General features: G+C 41.6%; 1 protein-coding gene across 1 annotated transcript in view; it reads right to left on the reverse strand.

Annotated features, from left to right (window-relative positions):
* LOC133557219 (DNA mismatch repair protein Msh2-like) overlaps window positions 1-25103 on the reverse strand; it is a 50588-nt gene extending 25485 nt beyond the window's left edge. The window contains exons 1-6 of the mRNA XM_061907519.1: window positions 24848-25103; window positions 19616-19764; window positions 19221-19505; window positions 13633-13779; window positions 4456-4605; window positions 4242-4375 (exon numbers count right to left, since the gene is read on the reverse strand). Coding sequence (XP_061763503.1) covers window positions 4242-4375; window positions 4456-4605; window positions 13633-13779; window positions 19221-19505; window positions 19616-19764; window positions 24848-25055 — 1073 coding nt within the window. The 5' untranslated portion in view covers window positions 25056-25103. The remainder of the gene's footprint in view (window positions 1-4241; window positions 4376-4455; window positions 4606-13632; window positions 13780-19220; window positions 19506-19615; window positions 19765-24847) is intronic.
* Window positions 25104-26190: the final 1087 nt, after the last annotated feature.

Consider the following 26190-nt stretch of genomic DNA (forward strand, 5'->3'; position numbering starts at 1 on the left):
TTGAATCGCGATTGTCACGTTGTGCGATTCAGAATCGATTCTCATTTAAAAAAAATCAATTTATTTATTTTCTAATTATTATTTTTTTTATCAATCCAACAAAACAATGCACAGCAATACCCTAACAATGCAATCCAATTCCAAAACCAAACGTGACCCAGCAACACTCAGAACTGCAATAAACAAAGCAATTGAGAGGAGACACAAACACGACACAGAACAAACCAAAAGTAGTGAAACAAAAATGAATATTATCAACAACAGTATCAATATTAGTTATAATTTCAGCATAGCAGTGATTAAAAATCCCTCATTGACATTATCATTAGAAATGTATAAAACTAAGTAAAAAAAGAACAATAGAATCACAGTGGCTTACACTTGCATGGCATCTCATAAGCTTGACAACACACTGTGTCCAATATTTTCAAAAGGATAAAATAAGTCGTATTTTTGGTTCGTTTAATAGTTAAGACAAATTTACATTATTGCAATTAAATAAATAAATGATAAATGGGTTGTACTTGTATAGCGCTTTTCTACCTTCAAGGTACTCAAAGCGCTTTGACACTACTTCCACATTTACCCATTCACACACACATTCACACACTGATGGAGGGAGCTGCCATGCAAGGCGCCAACCATAAACATTTTCCTTTACAATTATAAAAGCTTTTTACAAAAATATACTACTCTGCTTGCATGTCAGCAGACTGGGGTAGATCCTGCTGAAATCTATGTATTAAATGAATACAGAATCCTTTTAAATCGGGGAAAAAATTGTTTTTGAATCGAGAATCATGTTGAATTGAAAAAAAAAATATCGATTTTGTATCAAATCGTGATCCCAAGAATCAATATTGAATTGAATCGTGGGACACACAAAGATTCGCAGCACTAAGGAACACTAATACAAAACCTCACAATAATGTCTGATTAAATGCTAAAAACGTTATGACAGACCGCCTTAAAAAACGTAATGTAATTTTACATTTTTCTATGAACGATAAAACACTGAATATTGACAAAATATGAATGTCACACCCCCTTTCGATCGACATATTTTACAATCGACGGAAACGCGACAAAAATGCAAATAAACAGTGAAATACGAACACGAAGGGTACAAAATAAACCCACCTATAATCTGATATATCTGATACATCACAAAGCTTTAGAACTTTGTTGTGAAATCTCCTTCCACGTCTGTGGAAACGCTTCCCACCCACACTGCTTGGTCTGAGCTGCTGTGACGTAGATTAAAAGTGCAGATTTCAACCATTGAAATACTTTGTACAGTTGAAGACTTACGGTCATTAGAAAACATCACTGCACATCATAATGGCAGCTACACTTTCCATCTTAAAGATTAAAAAAAAAAAAAATTGTCAGATTAGAAAGCTTAACGGGCCGCATGTGGCCCTCGGGTCTTCATTTGCCCAGGTCTGCCTTAGATCCTGACCTTGTATCCCAATGTGTGCTCCTTGGTCGGCGGGGAGATGCCGACCAGCCAGAAGATGGCGACACTGACCAAGGTGACCGCCCCGGACACCGAGTACAACCACAGAAGGTGGGTTCCATACACCGAGAAACCAGGTACGAGAGCAGCGGGCACCACGGTCGCCACGAAAACCGACGCGGCGATGATAGCGTGGGTGCTCGCCATGGCTCGGATCGCGTGGTCCCACATTGCGGTCAGCGTGAGCGTCGATACCACGCAAAAGTACCAAAAAGTTAAATCTAAGATTTACAAATGAAAAACCAAACAAGGAACGAGCAGAGAAGCGCAGCGTCCTTAGTTTGCCCAGGTCTGCGCTAGCAGCTACACAACAGCTAAGCACACAAGCTGGACATTTTATAGCAAGCGTCCTTAATTGTACAATATTGCAGTCTAAAACAGCACTTGTCAATATAAACAAGTATCAAATAATTATAGTTGTGTGTTACTCACAGAATCTCCAATAAAGAAGCTTATCATATATAAACTCCAATACGGAAGATTATTAGAAAGTATCCAGTAACAAACGAGTCCTATCAACTTACTGTGTCATGAGCTTAAATTGTCACAAAAAAAACCAATTACCACTTCACTTCAACTTAAAGACAGGATAAGTCCATTCCATATGGTTAATAAAGAAATATGTTAGTTTTTTCAAATCTAATGTGTTTTTTTTGGGGTAATTTCACTGGATTAAACCTTTTTCTAACATTCCACACTACAAAATAATTAAAGTATGTATGATTAGCGCTACCCCGTCTTCCGCCCGAATGCAGCTGGGATAAGCTCCAGCACCGCCCCGCGGCCCCGAAAGGGAGAGGCAGTAGAAATGGATAAATGGGATGGATGGATGGATGATTAGCACTGATATATCTGATCGGTATCGCAGCGGAAGTGATAAAGTTGTATCGGGACACACCTCTAAGATGACCAGTGGCTTCTTGGTGAAGAGAAAAAAGTGGACAGGTGTGTCTCCTCCACACCTGCACCCAATTACATAAGCACCTGTGGGGCATTCTTAGGCGACAGGAAGGAAGGAAGGAAGATGGCGGCGCGTGAGGAGTGATGTCATCAAGGAGCGGAAGAGGATTCTGTCTTAATGAAATTAAACAATGGATGTCCGCTAACTTTTTGCAACTCAACGCCAAAAAAACGGAAATGCTGATTATCGGTCCTGCTAGACACCGAACTCTATTTAATAATACAACTCTAACATTTGACAACCAAACAATTAAACAAGATGACAGGGTAAAAAATCTGGGTATTATCTTCGACCCAACTCTCTCCTTTGAGGCACACATTAAAAGCGTTACTAAAACGGCCTTCTTTCATCTCCGTAATATCGCTAAAATTCGCTCCATTCTGTCCACTAAAGACGCTGAGATCATTATCCATGCGTTTGTTACGTCTCGCCTCGACTACTGTAACGTATTATTTTCGGGTCTCCCCATGTCTAGCATTAAAAGATTACAGTTGGTACAAAATGCGGCTGCTAGACTTTTGACAAGAACAAGAAAGTTTGATCATATTACGCCTGTACTGTATATACCTTTATATACATATATACATACATATATACCTATACTGTATATACCTTTATATACATATATACATACATATATACCTGTACTGTATATACCTTTATATACATATATACATACATATATACCTATACTGGCTCACCTGCACTGGCTTCCTGTGCACTTAAGATGTGACTTTAAGGTTTTACTACTTACGTATAAAATACTACACGGTCTAGCTCCATCCTATCTTGCCGATTGTATTGTACCATATGTCCCGGCAAGAAATCTGCGTTCAAAGGACTCCGGCTTGTTAGTGATTCCCAAAGCCCAAAAAAAGTCTGCGGGCTATAGAGCGTTTTCCGTTCGGGCTCCAGTACTCTGGAATGCCCTCCCGGTAACAGTTCGAGATGCCACCTCAGTAGAAGCATTTAAGTCTCACCTTAAAACTCATTTGTATACTCTAGCCTTTAAATAGACTCCCTTTTTCGACCAGTTGATCTGCTGTTTCTTTTCTTTTTCTTCTATGTCCCACTCTCCCCTGTGGAGGGGGTCCAGTCCGATCCGGTGGCCATGTACTGCTTGCCTGTGTATCGGCTGGGGACATCTCTGATCCGCCTCCGCTTGGGATGGTTTCCTGCTGGCTCCGCTGTGAACGGGACTCTCGCTGCTGTGTTGGATCCGCTTTGGACTGGACTCTCGCGACTGTGTTGGATCCATTGTGGATTGAACTTTCACAGTATCATGTTAGACCCGCTCGACATCCATTGCTTTCCTCCTCTCCAAGGTTCTCATAGTCATTATTGTCACCGACGTCCCACTGGGTCATTATTGTCACCGATGTCCCACTGGGTGTGAGTTTTCCTTGCCCTTATGTGGGCCTACCGAGGATGTCGTGGTGGTTTGTGCAGCCCTTTGAGACACTAGTGATTTAGGGCTATATAAGTAAACATTGATTGATTGATTGATTGATTCCAGTAACAATCTGAGTAGCCCTGCTCAATTCCATACCCAAGAGCACTGCGGCAGTGCTAAACAAGAATGGCACTCACACTACATAGTCACAGCAACCACACAATTTGTTCACTATGAGCTGCACTCCCTTGTATTGCCAGCTATTGACACAACAATGGTTGTGTGTTGATCGTACATGTATACGGCAATACAACCTGTACACAGACTACTCTAAGGAATATCCAAGTTTACAGACTATGGTTCATTACCTCTCCTCTATTTTGGTTCTGTCCAAGAGCGGCTGTTTGATCCATTGGTTGATAAGCCGCTGGCCCTGAGGCGTGCGGCACTTGTTAAGCAAACCGGCCAATGAGTGAGCCCCGCTGGTGTCGTCGGGCGCACCCTGGAGGACGGCAAACGGGACATCAACAAGTGTGCTCCGCCGCACCGACGGAACAGACGTGACGGGGGCAAAGTATCTACCTGGAAGAGGTTGAGCGCTCTCACGGCGGCGTTGTCCAGCCTCATGTACTGGCCCAGGTCCAGCGGGGTCAAACTGAAGGAGTCAAAGTTGGACTCGTCGGACAGCAGCTCCAGGTAACGCACCACGGCTGCCAAGCAGGACATGGCCACCTGTGGAGGAGGATGCAGTGATAATTAGGGATGCTCACAAAAAAAAAATCGACTCACATCCAAATCAAGATTTTTGAATTTACTAAAAAGTTGATTTTAATTTATTTTTAAAAATGGATTAAAAAAGAACATTTATTTTTGGCAAATGTTTTAAACAAACAACTATCAATTTTGTTAATATTATTGATACTGTGCCACTTTGGCCATTTTTATATTGTACTTAATAATATAAGTAGGGCTGGGCGATATGGCCTTTTATCAATATCTCGATATTTTAAAGCCACGTCACGAGGCACCATATATCATCGCGATATTTTGCCTTAGCCTTGAATGAACACTTGATGCATAAAATCACAGCAGCATGATGATTCTATGTGTCTACATTAAAATATTCTTGTTCGTACTGCATTAACGTATGCTCATTTTAAACTTTCATGCAGAGAGGGAAATCACAACTAAGTCAATTTAGCAAAACTGTATTTATTAAACAGTTATTATCCAATCCACTTTATTTATATAGCACATTTAAACAACAATAACGTTTCCAAAGTGCTGCACAGCCATGTTAAAAACAATTGTAAAAATAAATAAATAAATAAAATATATATATATATTATGCTCCACCAATGACTGAATAAAAACAAAAAATAAATAAATATAAAACCAATAAAAACAATATAAAAACAAATGATTAAAAACTATTTTAAAGGGTAAAATCAAGTAAAACAGTAAAATAGAAATCAAAGTGTATAAAAAACACAGAGGACCACACAACTCACGTAGTGTTAAAAGCCAAAGAATAAAAGTGGGTCTTAAGACGAGACTTAAAAGAGTCCACTGTGGAAGCAGTTTGAACATGGAGGGGCAGAGTGTTCCAGAGCTTAGGGCCGACCACAGAGAAGGCCCTGTCTCCCCTGGTCTTAAGTCTGGTCTTGGGCACCACGAGCTGGAACTGGCTCTCGGACCTCAGAGCGCGCGCAGGAATGTAAATTTGGATGAGGTCCGAGATATATTGAGGTGCCGGTCCATGTAAAGATTTAAAAACAAACAGGAATGTTTTAAAATCAATTCTAAAATGAACAGGGAGCCAGTGCAAACTCTGAAGAATTGGGGTTATATTCTGGCGTTTCCTGGCCCCTGTTAAAAGTCCTGCTGCCGCGTTCTGGACTAACTGCAACCGGGAGAGAGCTTTTTGGCTAATGCCAGCATTGCAGTAGTCCAGGCCACTTGAAATAAAAGCATGCACAACTTGTTCAAAAAGGTTAAAAGATAAAAACAGTTTAACCTTTACTAAAAGACGAAGGTGATAAAAACACGATTTTAAAACGCCCTTGACTTGTTTGTCTAGTTTAAAATAGCTGTCTATAGTGACGCCAAGGCTGGTGACTTTGGGACGCACATCATTTTGCAATGGTCACAAGTCAGTGAGGTCCGGACAAAAAACTAAAATTTCCGTTTTTCCCTCATTCATTATTAAAAAATTCTGGGCTAACAAAGCCTTGACGTCGCATAGACAGTTAAGAAGGGGTGTCAGGGGGCCGTGGCTTTTTGAAATCGGCATATAAATTTGGCAGTCATCTGCATAAAAGTGATTAAACACTCCATGTTTCTTAAAAATATCTCCAAGAGGGAGGAGATAAAGAACGAACAGGATGGGGCCTAAAATAGGCAGTGGCACAAACATTCATGTCATGTCAAAACAGAAAGTGCAAGATTGTCAGAGACATTTTAAAACAAGCTATTAGTGCACTTTTGTGCATGATGTCACTAAGATGACATTAAATTAAAGTGCACTTTTTGTACAGAACGCCACTACATTAGTTTAAAACCAATAAAGTGCACATTTGTGCATGATGTCACACAAGATATTTCAATAAGTGTCAAATAAAAATGAGCTGCATAATAGAAAATCAAATAGCAGTGCTGCTACTTTTTGTAGCAACGCTTTAGACGCATAATTGATGAACATATTCCTGCTTCAAGCCAAACCAGCGCCAGATGTTGGACCCCGTGTTGTTTTTCTTGGGAATATTCTTCCTTCATTTGTTACCAGATTGGCACCTTCTCTCTCTCGTATTACCACTCGCAACGATCCGTTAGCATCACAGCTAATGTTACCCATGTAGCTACCTCTCTGTTCGGGGAGGGCGTGTGACGTTGGGCGCATGACGTAGGTAAGAAGGTGCACTTGTTTACGTCTCTTTGAGAAGAAGAGGCAAGAAAGAATGGGACTTGTATCTCGTCAAAATCACAAAGTTCAGACAACTTTGTTAGAAGACGTTAGGCGAATGAGCGATGATAAAGGATTTTTTAACCAACCACACTTTGTGAACATTGTTTTCTTGTACAGAAATGTCTCAGAAAATTTGAATATTGTGATAGTCTTACTTATTTTCTGTAATGCAACTAAAAACATGAAAATGTCATACATTCTGGATTCATTACACATCAACTGAAATATTGCAAGCCATTTATTATTTTAATATTGCTTATTATGGCATACAGCTTAAGAAAACTCAAAAATGTTATCTAAAAAAATGTGAATATTTCCTCAGACCAAGTAAAAAAAGATTTAGAACAGCAAAACAAAATCAAACATTTGAAAATGTCTATAGATGCACTCGGTACTTGGTTGGGAATCCTTTTGCACGGATTACTGCATCAATGAGGTGTACTGACCATGGCATTAATGTCCTCGATTGGCCTGCCAATTCCCCTGACCTGAACCCCATAGAGAATTGTTGGGGTATTGTGAAAATGAAGATGAAAGACACCAGACCCAATAATGCAAATGAGCTATAGGCCGCTATTGAAGCATCCTGGGCCTCCGTAACACCTCAGCAATGCCACAGGCTGATTGCCTCCATGCCACGCCGGATTGAGGCAGTAATTCGTGCAAAAGGATTCCCAACCATTTTCTAATGTTTGATTTTGTTTTGCTGTTATAAATCTTTTTTTTAACTTGGTCTGAGGAAATATTCACATTTTTGAAATAGGATTTTTGAGTTTTCTTAAGCTACATGCCGTAATCAGCAATATTAAAAGGACAAAAGGCTTGCAATATTTCAGTTGAGTTAAGAATCCAGAATGTTTGACATTTTCATATTTTTAGTTGCATTACTAATTGTAATTTTCTGAGGCAGTCCTTTATGTGTGCTATCGCGGAGAAGAAAGGACCTTTGTTGACATAAACTGACCTGTTTTTTTTCCCCCATTGACAATGAACCCTTAGCCCCTCCCCTCCAGTCATATGTCAACAAAAGCGCTCAATCATGTGTGTTGTACAATAAACCTTTGTTTAACGCCGTAAACAACGTGACTGTGGTAAAAGAGTTAAAAAGGGATCTTATTTTGCAAAACCAACTTTTCTTACCTATTGGTACATGTTTGTGTATGTTTGGGATCTGCATAAGTCCCGAAAATGTGAAATCCAACCATGGAAAAACCGCAGAGATATTTATAACACAATCTTTCCTTATTCCAAACTTGCTTCAAACGAGTCGTTAGGAATTTGAAACTTTAGAGACGTATTTTGCCTTAAACACGTCAGCAGATGTCTACATACATAGTAGAGGTTTAGCCGAAGAGCTTTGGGCGAGTCCGCCATTTTATTTCAGTTTCAGTTAATAAACTGTACTTTTTCTCTACCGCGGGGCAGACTGACTTGTACATGCGCATGCATCTTTCACTGTTGTAGCGTATAGTTCAAACTTATATCTGTCAATAGACCCGATATCGAAGCAAGGCCTGGTCCGATAGTTATTAAGTAATCAATCAAACAATAAATGATAATAGAGTTAATAACGTATTATTAATAATATTAATTGTATGTCTGTTGTGTGTTTGTTTTCTTAGTCTCTCGCTTCAAACAGGGAGAAAGAGGTCTCACTCTGTGCACTGCACGTTTATTTAATAGTAGAATTAACTGAGTGTCTCAGTGGGCGGAGAGCGGGACGCAAACTCACACACAGGATTTACGGCAAGGGTGCCCACACCTTTTCTGCAGGCGAGCTACTTTTCCATCCATCCATCCATCCATTTTCTACCGCTTATTCCCTTTGGGGTCGCGGGGGGGCGTTGGTGCCTATCTCAGCTACAATCGGGCTGAAGGCAGTTTACACCCTGGACAAGTCGCCACCTCATCGCAGGGCCAACACAGACAGACCAAATCAAGGGGATCTACCTCATTCATATACCATATGTCCCGGCAAGAAATCTGCGTTCAAAGGACTCCGGCTTGTTAGTGATTCCCAAAGCCCAAAAAAAGTCTGCGGGCTATAGAGCGTTTTCCGTTCGGGCTCCAGTACTCTGGAATGCCCTCCCGGTAAAAGTTCGAGATGCCACCTCAGTAGAAGCATTTAAGTCTCACCTTAAAACTCATTTGTATACTCTAGCCTTTAAATAGACTCCCTTTTTAGACCAGTTGATCTGCCGTTTCTTTTCTTTTTCTTCTATGTCCCACTCTCCCTTGTGGAGGGGGTCCGGTCCGATCCGGTGGCCATGTACTGCTTGCCTGTGTATCGGCTGGGGACATCTTTGCGATGCTGATCCGCCTCCGCTTGGGATGGTTTCCTGCTGGCTCCGCTATGAACGGGACTCTCGCTGCTGTGTTGGATCCGCTTTGGACTGGACTCTCGCGACTGTGTTGGATCCATTGTGGATTGAACTTTCACAGTATCATGTTAGACCCGCTCGACATCCATTGCTTTCCTCCTCTCTAAGGTTCTCATAGTCATCATTGTCACCGATGTCCCACTGGGTGTGAGTTTTCCTTGCCCTTATGTGGGCCTACCGAGGATGTCGTGGTGGTTTGTGCAGCCCTTTGAGACACTAGTGATTTAGGGCTATATAAGTAAACATTGATTGATTGATTGATTTATTTATGAAAGAGACGTTTTTGTGAACAAGTTAAATGTGTTTAATGATAATACAAGCATGTGTAACACATATAGATGTCTTTCTTTCACGAAAACAAGAATATAAGCTGGTGTGTTACCTGATTCTGATGGCTTGCATTGATTGGAATCACAGTAGTGATGATAACGCCCTTATTTTTGAATGGAGGAGAAAAAAAGTCCTCCTTTCTGTACAATACCACATGAAAGTGGTTGGTTTTTGGCATCTTATTTATCCAGCTTCCATACACTTTACAAGAAAAACATTGGCGGCAAATTCCCTAGCTTGCTCGGATGTGCACGCCAGCTTTCCGAGACTCCTATTTTGTTAGCACAGGCAGCATGAAGCAGGGCTTTTATTGTGAAGATAGGAAATGTGCAGTCGGCCTTTAGAGTTTTGACGGAAGGTACGGCGCGAAATTCTGTTGAAATTAAAAGTGTTTCTCGTTTTCCTGTCGGTCATTTTTTCTTAATAATGATCTTGCAGCAGCCAGCGTCGTCTCACAAGACCTTCGGGTGCCGTGAATGTCAATCAAGTGACGTCTTGGTGAAGATTTGTGATCGCTAATTTTTAGGTCTATTTTTTTAAAAGCCTGGCTAGCGATCGACTGACACACCCTCCACGGTCGACCGGTAGCTCGCGATTGACGTAATGGGCACCCCTGATTTACGGACATTGCCTCCCTACTCGCAACTCCTTTAATGAGAAGTTCCGCAAAAAGTAACACATATGAAGAGGAAAAAATAAGGTTACAAAGCCAAATGTCCCGTTGTGGTAAAATTTCAGCTTCAAATTAGATGGGCAATATGAGCTCAAGAAACCGACTGACGCGCGAGAATGCTGTGATGGCAACAAAAGAAAGGACAACGCCCAACATAATTTTTCATCTGGAAAAATACACACTTTAATATGTTGAATATTTACATAAGTACATTTTTTGCTTACAAAAAATGAGTCCATTTATTTATTTATTTTAATTAGAATAAACATATTTACCTTATATTTACAGTACAATGGTAAACACTTCTAGAGTAATGACAAATATATTTTTATATCCTTTTATTTTGTTATTTGCATGATTACTATAAATTAAAACTACATTAGCGCCTAATTTGGTGGGACAATGCATCATAAACTTGGTGAGTGTAGTTTTAGCACTTTTGCTTTGGCCGGTGTGAAAATAAATCACATCTCCCAGAATCCTCTGCGTAGCCCGGGACAGCAATCTGGGGTTGTGCGTCGTGTAAAGGAGAGAGAGAGGAAGCAGGAAGTAAAGTGTGTTTCAGTCTGGAGAGAGGGTTTTTTTTTTTTCTTCTCCAAAGTAACTTTTTGAGTTATGTTGCTAAAAAAACGACAAAACAACCCTGGCGAAAACATTAGCTCTGTGGCGGAGGTAGGGCTGGGCGATATACATCGATATACGCGATATATTTCGGGTTTGTCTCTGTGCGATATAGAAAATAACTATTGTGATATTCGAGTATATGATCTCACACAGTTGCCTTTATCTGCTGGCATTACACGACAGGCCTTTAACACTGTTACAAATGTGCGCTACACTGTGAATCCACATCAAACAAGAATGACAAACACATTTCGGGAGAACATTTGCACCGTAACACAACAGAACAAATACCCAGAACCCCTTGCAGCACTAACTCTACAATATACACCCCTGCCTCAACCATTTCATGATATCTCAGGGAGAGCATGTCCCAAATTCCAAGCTGCTGTTTTGAGGCATGTTAAAAAAAATAATGCACTTTGTGACTTCAATAATAAATATGGCAGTGCCATGTTGGCATTTTTTTTCCCCATAACTTGAGTTAATTTATTTTGGAAAACCTTGTTACATTGTTTAATGCATCCAGCAGGGCATCACAACAAAATTAGGCATAGCAATGTGTTAATTCTACGACTGTATATATCAGTATCGGTTGATATCGGAATTGGTAATTAAGAGTTGGACAATATCGGCAAAAAAGCTATTATCCGTAGGGGTGTAACGGTACACAAAAATTTCGGTTCAGTACGTACCTCGGTTCAGAGGTCACGGTTGGGTTCATTTTCGGTACAGTAAGAAAGCAACTAAATATACATTTTTGGGTTATTTATTTACCAAATTTGCAGAATCTTCCACCAAAAATACTTTTCTTAACGGAATATTTGATGTGAAGTAATCGGAAACTTGGCTAGGTCAATAATTCATAACAACATTGATTTTGATACAATATTATGTTTTGAGCAATGACAGTTTGAAAAAAAAAAAACAGCTTTGTTTTATGAGTCAACGTTGCAACTTTTTCTAAATTACATTTAGCCTTTAAGCTTTTTTATTTCACTTTTGCTTATGTTTTGGTTATTTTAGTAGTATTTTTAGAATGTGCCGTGGTCCTTTAAAACATTAGCTGTGGGCTGCAAATGGCCTCCGGGGCACACTTTTGACACCCCTGCTATAGATAATAAAAAATAAAATCTGATAAATCTATGGTTACGAAGCAGAGTCTGGCGACGCACGTGCGCTTATCATAACTTTTTAGCTCTCTGCCCCTCCCTCACGAATGTTGCTGCGCACAATTTGTTTTGTTTTTAACCTCTTCTTAACCCTGAACGTACATTGAAGTGAAGTGAAGTGAATTATATTTATATAGCGCTTTTCTCTAGTGACTCAAAGCGCTTTACATAGTGAAACCCAATATCCAAGTTACACTTAAACCAGTGTGGGTGGCACTGGGAGCAGGTGGGTAAAGTGTCTTGCCCAAGGACACAACGGCAGTGACTAGGATGGCGGAAGCGGGAATCGAACCTGCAACCCTCAAGTTGCTGGCACGGCCACTCTACCAACCGAGCTATGTCGCCCCCAACATTGAAAATAAACGCAACCCTAACTTAAAATGCCGGACATCTGAGGCATTTAAGAAATTCCACCCGGACAGCCCCGCAAAAGACGACATATCCCGTGAAAAGAGGAGGTGTGGTCAGTCTACCGTAGTCCGGTCGCTGCTAGCATGTCGTGTGTTTTTTTTTGATTGATTGAAACTTTTATTAGTAGATTGCACAGTGCAGAGCGACTTGTCCAGGGTGTATACCGCCTTCCGCCCGATTGTAGCTGAGATAGGCGCTAGTGCCCCCAAAAGGGAATAAGCGTTAGGAAATGGATGGATGGATGCACAGTGCAGTTCATCCATCCATCCATCCATTTTCTACCGCTTATTCCCTTTCGGGGTCGCGGGGGGCGCTGGCGCCTATCTCAGCTACAATCGGGCGGAAGGCAGGGTACACCCTGGACAAGTCGCCACCTCATCGCAGGGCCAACACAGATAGACAGACAACATTCACACTCACATTCATATTCCGTACAATTGACAACTAAATGGTAACACCCAAATAAGTTTTTCAACTTGTTTAGGTCAGGGTCCACGTAAATCAATTCATGGTGCCTCAGTGTGCATTGTTTCAATCAATCAATCAATGTTTACTTATATAGCCCTAAATCACTAGTGTCTCAAAGGGCTGCACAAACCACTGCGACATCCTCGGTAGGCCCACATAAGGGCAAGGAAAACTCACACCCAGTGGGACGTCGGTGACAATGATGACTATGAGAACCTTGGAGAGGAGGAAAGCGATGGATGTCGAGCGGGTCTAACATGATACTGTGAAAGTTCAATCCATAATGGATCCAACACAGTCGCGAGAGTCCAGTCCAAAGCGGATCCAACACAGCAGCGAGAGTCCCGTTCACAGCGGAGCCAGCAGGAAACCATCCCAAGCGGAGGCGGATCAGCATTGTTTACACAACGTGCGATGCGTTACTTAATAGGTCCACGTGGAACTCTTCGGTACATCTCCGAACCGACACGGTTCAATTAAATATACGTACCGTTACACCCTTGATTATCGGACATCTCTAAAATTGACCAATTAAGGTGTAGGAACATCTCAAGGATGATCAGTTGAAACCTTATTTTTAATACATTTACAAAAATGCAAATAAATAAAAAACTATTACTTTGTCATTATGGGATATTGTGTGTAGACTTTTGAGGACAAAAATGAATGTATTCAATTTTGGAATAAAGCTGCAATATAACAATGTGGAAAAAGTGAAGCACATCAAGGCGCCCTTACTTGTTTATCCAGCTCTGGGAGAGTGTTGCTGGCTTTCGTCTCTCCTCTTTTAGCTCTCAGCAGCCTGTTGAGGTCCTGGACCACGTCCTTGCTGCTGAACTCGGCTCGCTTCCTGTCTGAGACCAGCACGCCACCACGCTGCACGATCTGCGAAAACACAGCGAGGGGCAGTGAATCATTAAGAGGGCGGCAATAACGACCCACAGCTCGTTTTTGCCGTCAGCATGTTGTAAAAAATAAATGAATTCATTACTGTTACGGTTGATTGGTTTGACGTTAACCAAAGCTAAGATGTGGTTTGTATTCTTTGATTTGGCATTGAACACTAATCATATTTATGGCTTGTTAAAATAAGTCCCACAGATAGTCTCATGCTAAATTACAAGATAAACACTTAAAGACCCACTGAAATGAGATGTTCTTATTTAAACGGGGATAGCAGGTCCATTCTATGTGTCATACTTGATCATTTCGCGATATTGCCATATTTTTGCTGAAAGGATTTAGTAGAGAACATCCACGATAAAGTTTGCAACTTTTGGTGCTGACAAAAAAGCCCTGCCTTTACCGGAAGTCGCAGACGATGACGTCACAAGTGTGGGGGCTCCTCACATATTAATATTGATTTTAATGGGAGCCTCCGACAAAAAGTGCTATTCGGACCGAGAAAACGAAAATTTCCCCATTAATTTGAGCGAGGATGAAAGATTTGTGTTTGAAGATATTGATAGCGACGTCTAGAAAAAAAAAAAAGTTAAAAAAAAAAAACGCAATTGCATTGGGACGGATTCAGATGTTTTAAGACACATTTACTAGGATAATTCTGGGAAATCCCTTATCTTTCTATTGTGTTGCTAGTGTTTTAGAGAGTTTAACAGTACCTGATAGTCGGAGGTGCGTCTCCACGGGTGTCTTGACGCCAATGTCTCAGGGGAGTCGACGGCAGCTTTATGGACGGCACAAGCTCAGCTGATCTCCGGTAAGAAGCGACTTTTTACCACAATTTTCTCACCGAAACCTGCCGGTTGACATTTCGTCGTGATTCATGTTCTCTTGACCGCGCTCTGATCCATAGTAAAGTTTCACCTCCAGGAATTTTAAACAAGGAACCACCGTGTGTTTGTGTGGCTAAAGGCCAAAGCTTCCCAACTCCATCTTTCTACTTTGACCTCTCCAATATTAATTGAACAAATTGCAAAAGATTCAGCAACATAGATCTCCAAAATACTGTGTAATTATGCCGTTAAAGCAGAAGACTTTTAGCTGTGTGTGTGTGTGCAGCGCTCATACTTCCTAAAAAGCTGTGACGTCTTGCGTACACGTCATCATTACACGACGTTTTCAAAACGAAACTCCCCGGAAATTTAAAATTGCAATTAAATTAAATTAAATTTTCTGCTGGACTTACTCTCTTTTTATGCTGGGGCTGCCAAATATACTGTGATAGTGTACATAGCAATTGGTATATATTGTATAAATGTTATAGACATATCATATCTGTATATATAATATACTGTACACATATTAAGTACATATTGTATATATTCGCAGATATGTTAAATTTTACATTGCCATACCTAGTCTATTTATACCTGCATTGTCCTTTCCATCCTTACACTTTCCATCATTGTAACTAAGATACTGTGTTGAACAATTTCCCTTGTGGATCATTCAAAGTTTGTCTAAGTCAGGGGTGCCCATTACGTCGATCGCGAGCTACAAGTCGACCGCGGGGGGTGTGTCAGTCGATCTCCAGCCAGGCTTTTAAAAAAAATAGACCTAAAAATGAGTGATCATCAATCTTCACCAAGACGTCACTTAAATGACATTCACGGTACCGGAGGGTCTTGTGAGATGACGCTGGCTGCTGCAAGATCATTATTATGAAAATATGACCGAGAGGAAGGCGAGAAACACTTTTTATTTCAACAGACTCTCGCGCCGTACCTTCCGTCAAAACTCTAAAGGCCGACTGCACATTTCCTATCTTCACAATAAAAGCCCTGCTTCATGCTGCCTGCGCTAACTAAATACAGAGTCTCGGAAAACTGGCGTGCACAAGCGAGCCCTCAGAAAGCTGGCGTGCACATCACTTGTGCACGCCAGCTTTCTGAGACTCTTATTTAGTTAGCACAGGCAGCATGAAGCAGGGCTTTTATTGTGAAGATAGGAAATGTGCAGTCGGTCTTTAGAGTTTTGACGGAAGGGACGGCGCGAAAGTCTGTTGAAATAAAAAGTGTTTTTTGCCTTCCTCTCTGTCATTTTTTCATAATAATGAACTGGCAGCAGCCAGCGTCATCTCACAAGACCCTCGGGTGCCGTGAATGTCAATCAAGCAAGCTACGGAATTTGCCGCCAATGTTTTTCTTGTAAAGTGTATGGAAGCTGGATGAATGAGATGCCAAAAACCAACCACTTTCATGTGGTATTGTACAGAAAGGACAACTTTTTTTCTCCTCCATTTGAAAATGTGGGCGTTATCATCATTACTGTCTGATTCCAATCAATGCAAGTCATCAGAATCAGGTAATACACCAACTTATATTATTGTCCTTGTGAAAGAAAGACATCTATATGTGTTACACATGCTTGTATTATCATTTAACTTGTTTACAAAAATGTCTCTTTCATAAATAAATAAATATAAATGATATATATAAATGAGGTAGATCCCCTCGAGTTGGTCAATTGAAAAGTAGCTCGCCTGCAGAAAAAGTGTGGGCACCCCTGGTCTAAGTAAACTAAAAAGGCCGTATTGGCATGTGTTGCAATGTTAATATTTCATCATTGATATATAAACTATCAGACTGCGTGGTGGGTAGTAGTGGGTTTCAGTAGGCCTTTAAGTTAGGACTGGGCGTTATATCGATATAAACGATATATCGTGGGTTTGTCTCTGTGTGATATAGAAAATGACTATATCGTAATATTCGAGTATATGTTCTCATGCAGTTGCTTTTAGCTGCGGGCATTACACTACAGGTGTTTCTCACTCCTTCTCATCTCTTCTTCTCACAGAGACGTAAAACAAGCCCGCTTTCTTACATACATCACATACAGTCGCGCGTGTAGCGTCATACGCCCTCGCCGTGCAAAGAGGTAGCAGCATGGTTAGCTGAGGCAGGTGGTGCAAGCAGAGCGGAGCGAGTAACTTTACAAAAGAGAAGGTGCGAAACTGATCACAAATGGAGGAAGAACAATTAATGCCCCGAAAAAACAGCAAGGGGTCCATCATCTGGCGGGAAGATATTCAGCAGACAACAGCAATATGCAAAGTATGCAGCGGAGGTGTTACTACAAAAGGTAGCAGCACTACTAATTTGTTCTTTCATTTAAAAACTCACCCATGAGAGAATGAAGAGTATTTAATAAATACAGTTTTGGTCAATTGACTTAGTTGTGATTTCCCTCTCTGTATGAAAGTTTAAAAGTAGCATATATTAATGCAGTATGAAGAAGAATGTTTTAATGTAAACACATAGAATCATCATACATATGGTATAAAAATATTGCGACATTAATAGAAGCCAATATCGCCCAGCCCTAACTTAAAGGCCTACTGAAATGAGATTTTCTTATTTAAACGGGGATAGCAGGTCCATTCTATGTGTCAGCCTTGGCGTCACTATAGACAGCCATTTTAAACTAGACAAACAAGTCAATGGCGTTTTAAAATCGTGTTTTTATCACCTTTGTCTTTTAGTAAAGGTTAAACCGTTTTTATCTTTTAACCTTTTTGAACAAGTGGTGCATGCTTTTATTTCAAGTGGCCTGGACTACTGCAATGCTGGCATTAGCCAAAAAGCTCTCTCCCGGTTGCAGTTAGTCCAGAACGCGGCAGCAGGACTTTTAATAGTGTCCAGGAAACGCCAGCATATAACCCCAATTCTTCAGAGTTTGCACTGGCTCCCTGTTCATTTTAGAATTGATTTTAAAACATTGCTGTTTGTTTTTAAATCTTTACATGGACTGGCACCTCAATATATCTCGGACCTCATCCAAATTTACATTCCTGCGCGCGCTCTGATGTCCGAGAGCCAGTTCCAGCTCGTGGTGCCCAAGACCAGACTTAAGACCAGGGGAGACAGGGCCTTCTCTGTGGTCGGCCCTAAGCTCTGGAACACTCTGCCCCTCCATGTTCAAACTGCTTCCACAGTGGAGTGTTTTAAGTCTCGTCTTAAGACCCACTTTTATTCTTTGGCTTTTAACACTACGTGAGTTGTGTGGTCCTCTGTGTTTTTTATACACTTTGATTTCTATTTTACTGTTTTAATTGATTTTACCCTTTAAAATAGTTTTTAATCATATTTGTTTTTATATTGTTTTTATATTTATTTATTTTTTGTTTTTATTCAGTCATTGGTGGAGCATAATATATATATATATATATATATATATACTTTTTTTATTTTATTTTTTTACAATTGTTTTTACATGGCTGTGCAGCACTTTGGAAACGTTATTGTTTAAATGTGCTATATAAATAAAGTGAATTGGATTGGATTGTCATACTTCATCATTTCGCGATATTGCCATATTTTTCCTGAAAGGGTTTAGTAGAGAACATCCACGATAAAGTTTGCAACTGTCGGTGCTAAGAGAAAAGCCCTGCCTGTACCGGAAGTCGCAGACGATGACGTCACATGTTGATGGCTCCTCACATATTTACATTGATTTTAACAGGAGCCTGCAACAAACAAGTGCTATTCGGACCGGGAAAACGACAATTTCCCCATTAATTTGAGCGAGGATGAAAGATTTGTGTTTGAGGATATTGATAGCGAAGGACTACTAAAAAAAACAAAAAAAAACGCCATTGCATTGGGAACGATTCCGATGTTTTTAAACACATTTAATAGGATAATTCTGGGAAATCCCTTATCTTTCTATTGTGTTGCTAGTGTTTTAGTGAGTTTAATATTTCCTGATAGTCGGATGTGTTTGTCCACTGGTGTGTTGACGCACAGTGTCTCTGAGGGAAGTCACAAAGCTGCAGCAGGACGGAAGCTCCGCTGGTATATCCGGTAAGAAGCGACTTTTTAACCACAATTTTCTCACCGAAACCTGCTGGTTGACATTTGGTCTGGATTCATGTCTGCTTGACCGCTCTGTGATCCATAGTAAATGTTCAGCTCCGGGAATTTTAAACAAGGAATCACCGTGTGTTTGTGTGGCTAAAGGCTAAAGCTTCCCAACTCCATATTTCTACTTTGACTTCTCCAATATTAATTGAACAAATTGCAAAAGATTCAGCAACACAGATGTCCAAATTACTGTGTAATTATGCCGTTAAAGCAGATGACTTTTAGCTGTGTGTGTGCGTAGCGCTCATATTTCCTAAAACCCTGTGATGTCTTGCGTACACGTCATCATTACACGACGTTCCAAAGACGAAACTCCCGGGAAATTTAAAATTGTAATTTAGTAAACTAAAAAAGCCGATTTGGCATCTGTTGCAATGTTAATATTTCATCATTGATATATAAACTATCAGACTGCGTGGTCGCTAGTAGTGGCTTTCAGTAGGCCTTTAAATAACACAAACTGGCAGAAAAAAAAAAAAAAAGGTAATTTAAAAATAAACAAACCTCCCGCAGCTTGCTTCCATCCACATTGCCGTCACCCTGAGCAAGGAGACACTCTTTCGGGCTGATCTGTACTAGCAGGGACTCCAGGTTGGAGAAGATCTCGTTGTCCGGGAACTCGCACACGCCCATGGTCCTTTGAGCGGCGTCCACGTAGCCCACGCCCACCACGCGCTGCCCGTCCGCGCCGGTGGCCAAGCGAGCGGCCACGACACCGGCGCAGCCTTCTGCCCCATTTCCGCCGCCAAAGAGAATCTCCTCAAACTGGGTCAGGTTTCCCGGAGAGGCCTGAAATTCGAAGGACAATAAAAGGGTTGCTAGTTATTGCTGCGCGTTTTGACTGACGTTCCATCGTACTCTCCCAAGGAACAAAGAACAATAAACAAAGTTAGGTCGACCTTGTACTCAATCCTCCAGTCGTGCTCCTTGCTGCTCTTGCTTTGGTTCTTGTACACCTCGACCCGGTACTGCCTCACCAGCAGCAGATCTCTCACAAACGCCTCAAAGTTCAGCTTGCTGAGGACCACGCTCTCCAACTTACGACTTCCTGCCGACAAACGCAATTCAAATGGAGATAGAACACACCGACAACCATGCTTGTTACCTCTGCACGGTAAAAGTGATAAACATTAGGTCTGGTTGGATGGACCCAAATATCACACGTACTGTATTCATACAGAAGGCAGTGTCAGTAACTTATTTGTTTATTTTCATAGACGTCAGTGTACTTGATCTTGTGTACAACCTCCGGGAAATAAGTTCACAGGAGGGCTATGAAGCATTGAATGAATTTGTGTTTTTTTTGTGTGTAATCACTTCTCACTATTGGTTTTATTCTTACTCGATTGTATGTAATAAGAAGAAAGATGAGGTGATTCGGGCATCTGGTCAGGATGCCACCCGAACGCCTCCTTAGGGAGGTGTTTAGGGCACGTCCAACCGTTAGGAGGCCACGGGGAAGACCCAGGACACCTTGGGAAGACTATGTCTCCCGGCTGGCCTGGGAACGCCTCAGGAATCCCCCGGGAAGAGCTAGACGAAGTGGCTGGGGAGAGGGATGTCTGGGCTTCCCTGCTTAGGCTGTTGCCCCCGCAGCCCGACCTCGGATAAGCGGAAGAAGATGGATGGATGGATGGACACTACAAGTATTTTTAAATGTCAAAATGGAAAGAACAAATACATTTAGTAAGAAAAGATAGGTCTTTTATTGACACATTCTGATTTTTTTTAATGTGAACAGCGTGGCGCTGTTGGGAGAGTGGCCGTGCCAGCAACATGAGGGTTCCTGGTTCAATCCCCACCTTGTCCTTGAGCAAAACACTTCCCCCTTGCTCCTGATGGGTCGTGGTCAGGGCCCGCCATCAGTGTGTGAATGTGGAAATAGCATCAAAGCGCTTTGAGTACCATGAAGGTAGAAAAGCTCTATACAGGTGGGGCGGGGCGATATATGCAATGTACTCAATATGTCACGGGTTTGTCTCTGTGCGATATAAAAAAATGACTATATCGTGAGTATACGTTTTAGCTGCGGGCATTACACTACGCCTTCCTCGGGAGGTGCTTCGGGCACGTCCGACTGGTAGGAGACCACGGGGAATACTCAGGACACGTTGGGAAGATTATGTCTCTCGGCTAACCTGGGAACGCCTCAGGATCCCCCGGGAGGAGCTGGACCAAGTGACTGGGGAGAGGGAAGTGTGGACTTCCCTTCTAAGGATGCTTTGGACATCAATAGACACACGGCACAAAATTTCACATATAGTCTGGGTATCAACACTAGCCCTGTAATTGCTTGGCATCGGGTGAGTAACAAAAGCTGCAGTATGGCCCCAACACTAGTAGGTAACACATAGGCATCTTATAAGCAGAGAAATTTGGCCGCCATCTTGAAGTGGTGATGAGGAGCCGGCAAGCAGCCTAAACTGACACACACAGGTAGAAAACAAAGATGGTGTTCAGCGTTTTCCTGCTCAAATGAGCGGACTGTTGGAAATAGTAATAGGGAAGGGATTACTTTTCACAAGTAAGATTTAACATTCACGTACAATTGGTTGTGTTTTGTGAAAAGTATACTACCACAAAGTTGAGAAGGAGCAAAGATCTTCAATAGTACTGAAATTGTAGCCGCTAACAAACAAGAGTATGACAATGATAGAATTGATAGTCAATCAAATAAATGTAAAAATATGTCTAGGATATACGCATATCCTAATCATATTGTTTCTTCACTTTTTTTTTCCCCCTTCTCTGGGATAACATTCCCAGTTTTGATCTCAGACGTCTGGTCACTCAAAGCCAGGGGTCTCAGACACGTGGCCCGCGAGACGTTATTTTGCGGCCCCCACCTTAATATGAAAGTTTATTATTAGTGCAGCCCGCAAGTCTTATATAAATGGCGATTGACAGTGTCGTGTTATTTGGGTCCAAAACAGCTCTTTCAACGTTCTGGGTTGTCTCCCCCTGCGTTAGTGGAAAAGCGGCAAATGAGTGAAGGCGTCAGAGACGTTGCCATGGAGACGAGGGTTTTCTTACGTGCAGTCACACCGCGACACCTGTCCGTCAGTAATAACAGTCCCCGATAACCTAGAGCAATTCAAACCGTTATGTGTGTTTTTTTATTGTTTAATTTGCATTGCCTCACACGATTAACACTACATTTATTTCTATATGACGCCGGATAACACTCCGGGAGACGTCACTTTTTTGCACTCGTTATGCTGGTACTTTCCCGGCTATTATCCGCCAACCGCCGTGTTGCTGTAGGGAGGAAAAGCGGAACGAACACATTGCGGAAATAACATTATTCTCCGTGCATCAGTTAAATACAAATATATTTCACAACCCCAAACATGTCTTTTTCAAAGCCTGCAGCGAAGAGAAAGGTTCGTGATGAGCAAAGACAATTCCAGGAAAAGTGGGAGATGCAATATTTCTTTGTTGAGCACGTGTCTTATTTGCACAGAGAAAGTTGTGGTGCACAAGTAATACAATTTGAAATGTCATTATACAACTAGACATGCTGAAGAGTATGCAACATTTTTTTTAAACAAATATTTTGTTGCGGCCCAGTGAGTTCGGGACCCCTGCTTATAGCAAATAATAATATTACTGTTAAAGGCCTACTGAAAGCCACTACTAGCCACCACGCAGTCTGATAGTTTATATATCAATGATGAAATATTAACATTGCAACACATGCCAATACGGCCTTTTTAGTTTACTAAATTGCAATTTTAAATTTCCCGGGAGTTCCGTCTTCAAAACGATGTGTAATGACGATGTGTACGCAAGACGTCACGGGTTTTTAGGAAGTATGAGCGCTGCACACACACACAGCTAAATGTCGTCTGCTTTAACGGCGTAATTACAGTTTTTTGGACATCTGTGTTGCTGAATCTTTTGCAATTTGTTCAATTAATAATGGAGAAGTCACAGTAGAAAGATGGAGTTGGGAAACTTTAGCCTTTAGCCACACAAACACGCGGTGATTCCTTGTTTAAAATTCCTGGAGGTGAAACTTTCCTATGGATCACAGCGCGGTCAAGAGAACATGGATCCCGACCACATGTCAACCAGCAAGTTTCGGTGAGAAAATTGTGGTTAAAAAGTCAGTTCTTACCGGAGAAAAGCTGAGCTTGTGCCGTATATTAAACTCACTAAAACACTAGCAACACAATAGAAAGATAAGGGATTTCCCAGAATTAACCTAGTAAATGTGTCTAAAAACATCGGAATCCGTCCCAATGCAATCGCGTTTTTTTTTTCTTTCTAGTCCGTCGCTATCAATATCCTCAAACACGAATCTTTCATCCTCGCTAAAATTAATGGGGAAATTGTCGTTTTCTCGGTCCGAATAGCACTTTTTGTTGGAGGCTCCCATTAAAATCAATGTTAATATGTGAGGAGCCCCCACACTTGTGACGTTATCGTCTGCGACTTTCGGTAAAGGCAGGGCTTTTTTGTCAGCACCAAAAGTTGCAAACTTTATCGTGGATGTTCTCTACTAAATATCGCGAAATGATCAAGTATGACACATAGAATGGACCTGCTATCCCCGTTTAAATACGAAAATCTCCTTTCAGTAGCTCTTTAAAGGCCTACTGAAAGCCACTACTACCGACCACGCAGTCTGATAGTTTATATATCAATGATGAAATATTAACATTGCAACACATGCCAATACGGCCTTTTTAGTTTACTAAATTGCAATTTTAAATTTCCCGTAAAGTGTCCTGTTGAAAACGTTGCAGAATGACGACGCTTATGTTGACGCGTGATTGTGACGTTTTTGGTTGGGGCGGACATTTTAGCCCAGCACCACTCACGGCTAAAAGTCGTCCGCTTTACTCGCGTATTTACACAGGATTCTGGACATCTGTGTTGCTGAATCTTTTGCAATTTGTTCAATTAATAATGGAGACGTCAAAGAAGAAAGATGTAGGTGGAAAGCGGTGTATTGCAACTGCCTTTAGCAACATAAACACAGCCGGTGTTTCTTTGTTTGTTGTGAAGCTTTAATATGGAACAGAGCGGTCGAGAGAACATGTTTCTCTACCACATGTCCACCGGCAAGTTTCGGTGAGAAAATTGTGGTAATAAGTCGGCTTTTACGGGAGACATGAGCGGAGCTTGCATCCTCCTGCAGCTATCAAAGAGGCACCTGCGACTCTCTTGGCTCCTCCATGCCTTCCATCAGAGACACTGGCGGTCACCACACCCTCTCCAACTTTCAGGTGTGACTTTATAATCTCACTTAAACACTAGTAACACAATAAGCAGATCAGGGATTTTCCAGAATTATCCTAGTAAATGTGTCTAATAACATCTGAATCACTCCCACTGCCCTCGTTTTTTTTTTTTTACTTCTAGTCCTTCACTTTCACTATCCTCATCCACGAATCGTTCATCCTTGCTCAAATTAATGGGGAAATCGTCACTTTCTCGGTCCGAATCGCTCTCGCTGCTGGTGGCCATGATTGTAAACAATGTGAGGATGTGAGGAGCTACACAACCCGTGACATCACAAGCACATCCTCTGCTACTTCCGATACGGGCAAGGCTTTTTTATTAGCGAACTTTATCGTGGATGTTCTCTACTAAATCCTTTCAGCAAAAATATGTAAATATCGCGAAATGATCAAGTATGACACATAGAATGGACCAACTTAAATCTCATTTAAGTTGGCCTTTAAATCCCCAAGACATTATTCCCGGGCGCGGCCACCGTTGCTGCCCACTGCTCCCCAAACTATGACTAATAAAACACGCCAAAACACGTGTCCTTTATCATAGCTACATGCATGACACAAAACGCGTGAAAATCAGTGGTATTCAGTGAGGTAAGATGAATTAAATGCGCTGACAGTTCATTGCTCCTGACAAATGAATTGCACTGAGTGGCGCGGATCACCACTCCAAGATGGCGGCCGCGCGTCTCGTCAGCGCCAGTAGGCAGTAGCGCTCGATGCTGCGTCGACTAATAAAGAGGTCTAAGACGCAACACGTAGCTGAATTAGCTTGTACGCTAACGTGTATCCCCCGCGACCCCAAAAGGGACAAACGGTGTAAAAAAATGGATGTTGTATGCTAATATTAGCTTGTGGCTAGCTACGCTCCACACGCTAGCTTACCGGAGCCCAAGTGTTTGATGACGCCGTTCGTCTTGAAAACCTCCTTCGCCGCGAACACGGCGTCCTTGCCGTGGACCGTGTAGTATTCGTTCCGGTCGAATATTCTGAAAGTGGTGTCCGGCTTTTCCGGCATGGAGAAAAAGAAGTTTAAGAAGCCGTGTTCGGCCGCGCTGTCCATGGAAAGGTTCTGCTTGGGCTGCACCGCCATGTTGGAATCTCCCGCCAAGCGCGACTCCGAACAGGAAGTGACGTTTGGTGTCTCGTTTCCATGGTGATTAGTTGAAGCGAGGTCATTCTTTTTCTCTGTTTTGGCAGTGAGAGGTGGAAAGTAACGAAGTACATGTTTTACTTACATGTCAGCGTGTCTTGCACTGAATTTAACAGGCAGGGGTCATTTTCACAGTTTTCATTTCCAAAACAATTACAATAGGGCCTGGACTCTCACATTATTTACTAGAACCACTATAGTCTGGACTCTCAAATGATTAACTAAATCAACTATGGACTGGACTCTCACACTATTAACTAGTTCCACTACGGACTGGACTCTCATATTATTAACAGATCCACTATGGACTGAACTCTCACATTATTAACTAGATCCACTATGGACTGAACTCTCACATTATTAACTAGATCCACTATGGACTGGACTCTCACACTATTAACTAGATCCACTATGGACTGGACTCTCACACTATTAACTAGATCCACTATGGACTGGACTCTCACACTATTAACTAGATCCACTATGGACTGGACTCTCACACTATTAACTAGATCCACTATGGACTGGACTCTCACAATATTAACTAGATCCACTATGGACTGAACTCTCATACTATTAACTGGATCCACTATGGACTGGACTGTTACACTTTTTACTAGATCCACTATGGACAGGACTCTCACACTTTCCTAGATTCACAATGGACAGGACTCTCAAACTATTAACTACATCCACTATGGACTGGACTCTCATATTATTAACAGATCCACTATGGACTGGACTCTCACACTATTAACTACATCTACTATGGACTGGACTCTCACACGATCAACTAGATCCACTATGGACTGGACTCTCACACTATTAACTAGATCCACTATGGACTGGACTCTCACACTATTAACTAGATCCACTATGGACTGGACTCTCACACTATTAACTACATCCACTATGGACTGGACTCTCACACTATTAACTAGATCCACTATGGACTGGACTCTCACACTATTAACTACATCCACTATGGACTGGACTCTCACACTATTAACTAGATCCACTATGGACTGGACTCTCACACTATTAACTAGATCCACTATGGACTGGACTCTCATAT

The sequence above is a fragment of the Nerophis ophidion genome, linkage group LG08 (genome assembly GCF_033978795.1).
Source record: "Nerophis ophidion isolate RoL-2023_Sa linkage group LG08, RoL_Noph_v1.0, whole genome shotgun sequence".
In the NCBI taxonomy this organism is placed as follows: domain Eukaryota; kingdom Metazoa; phylum Chordata; class Actinopteri; order Syngnathiformes; family Syngnathidae; genus Nerophis; species Nerophis ophidion.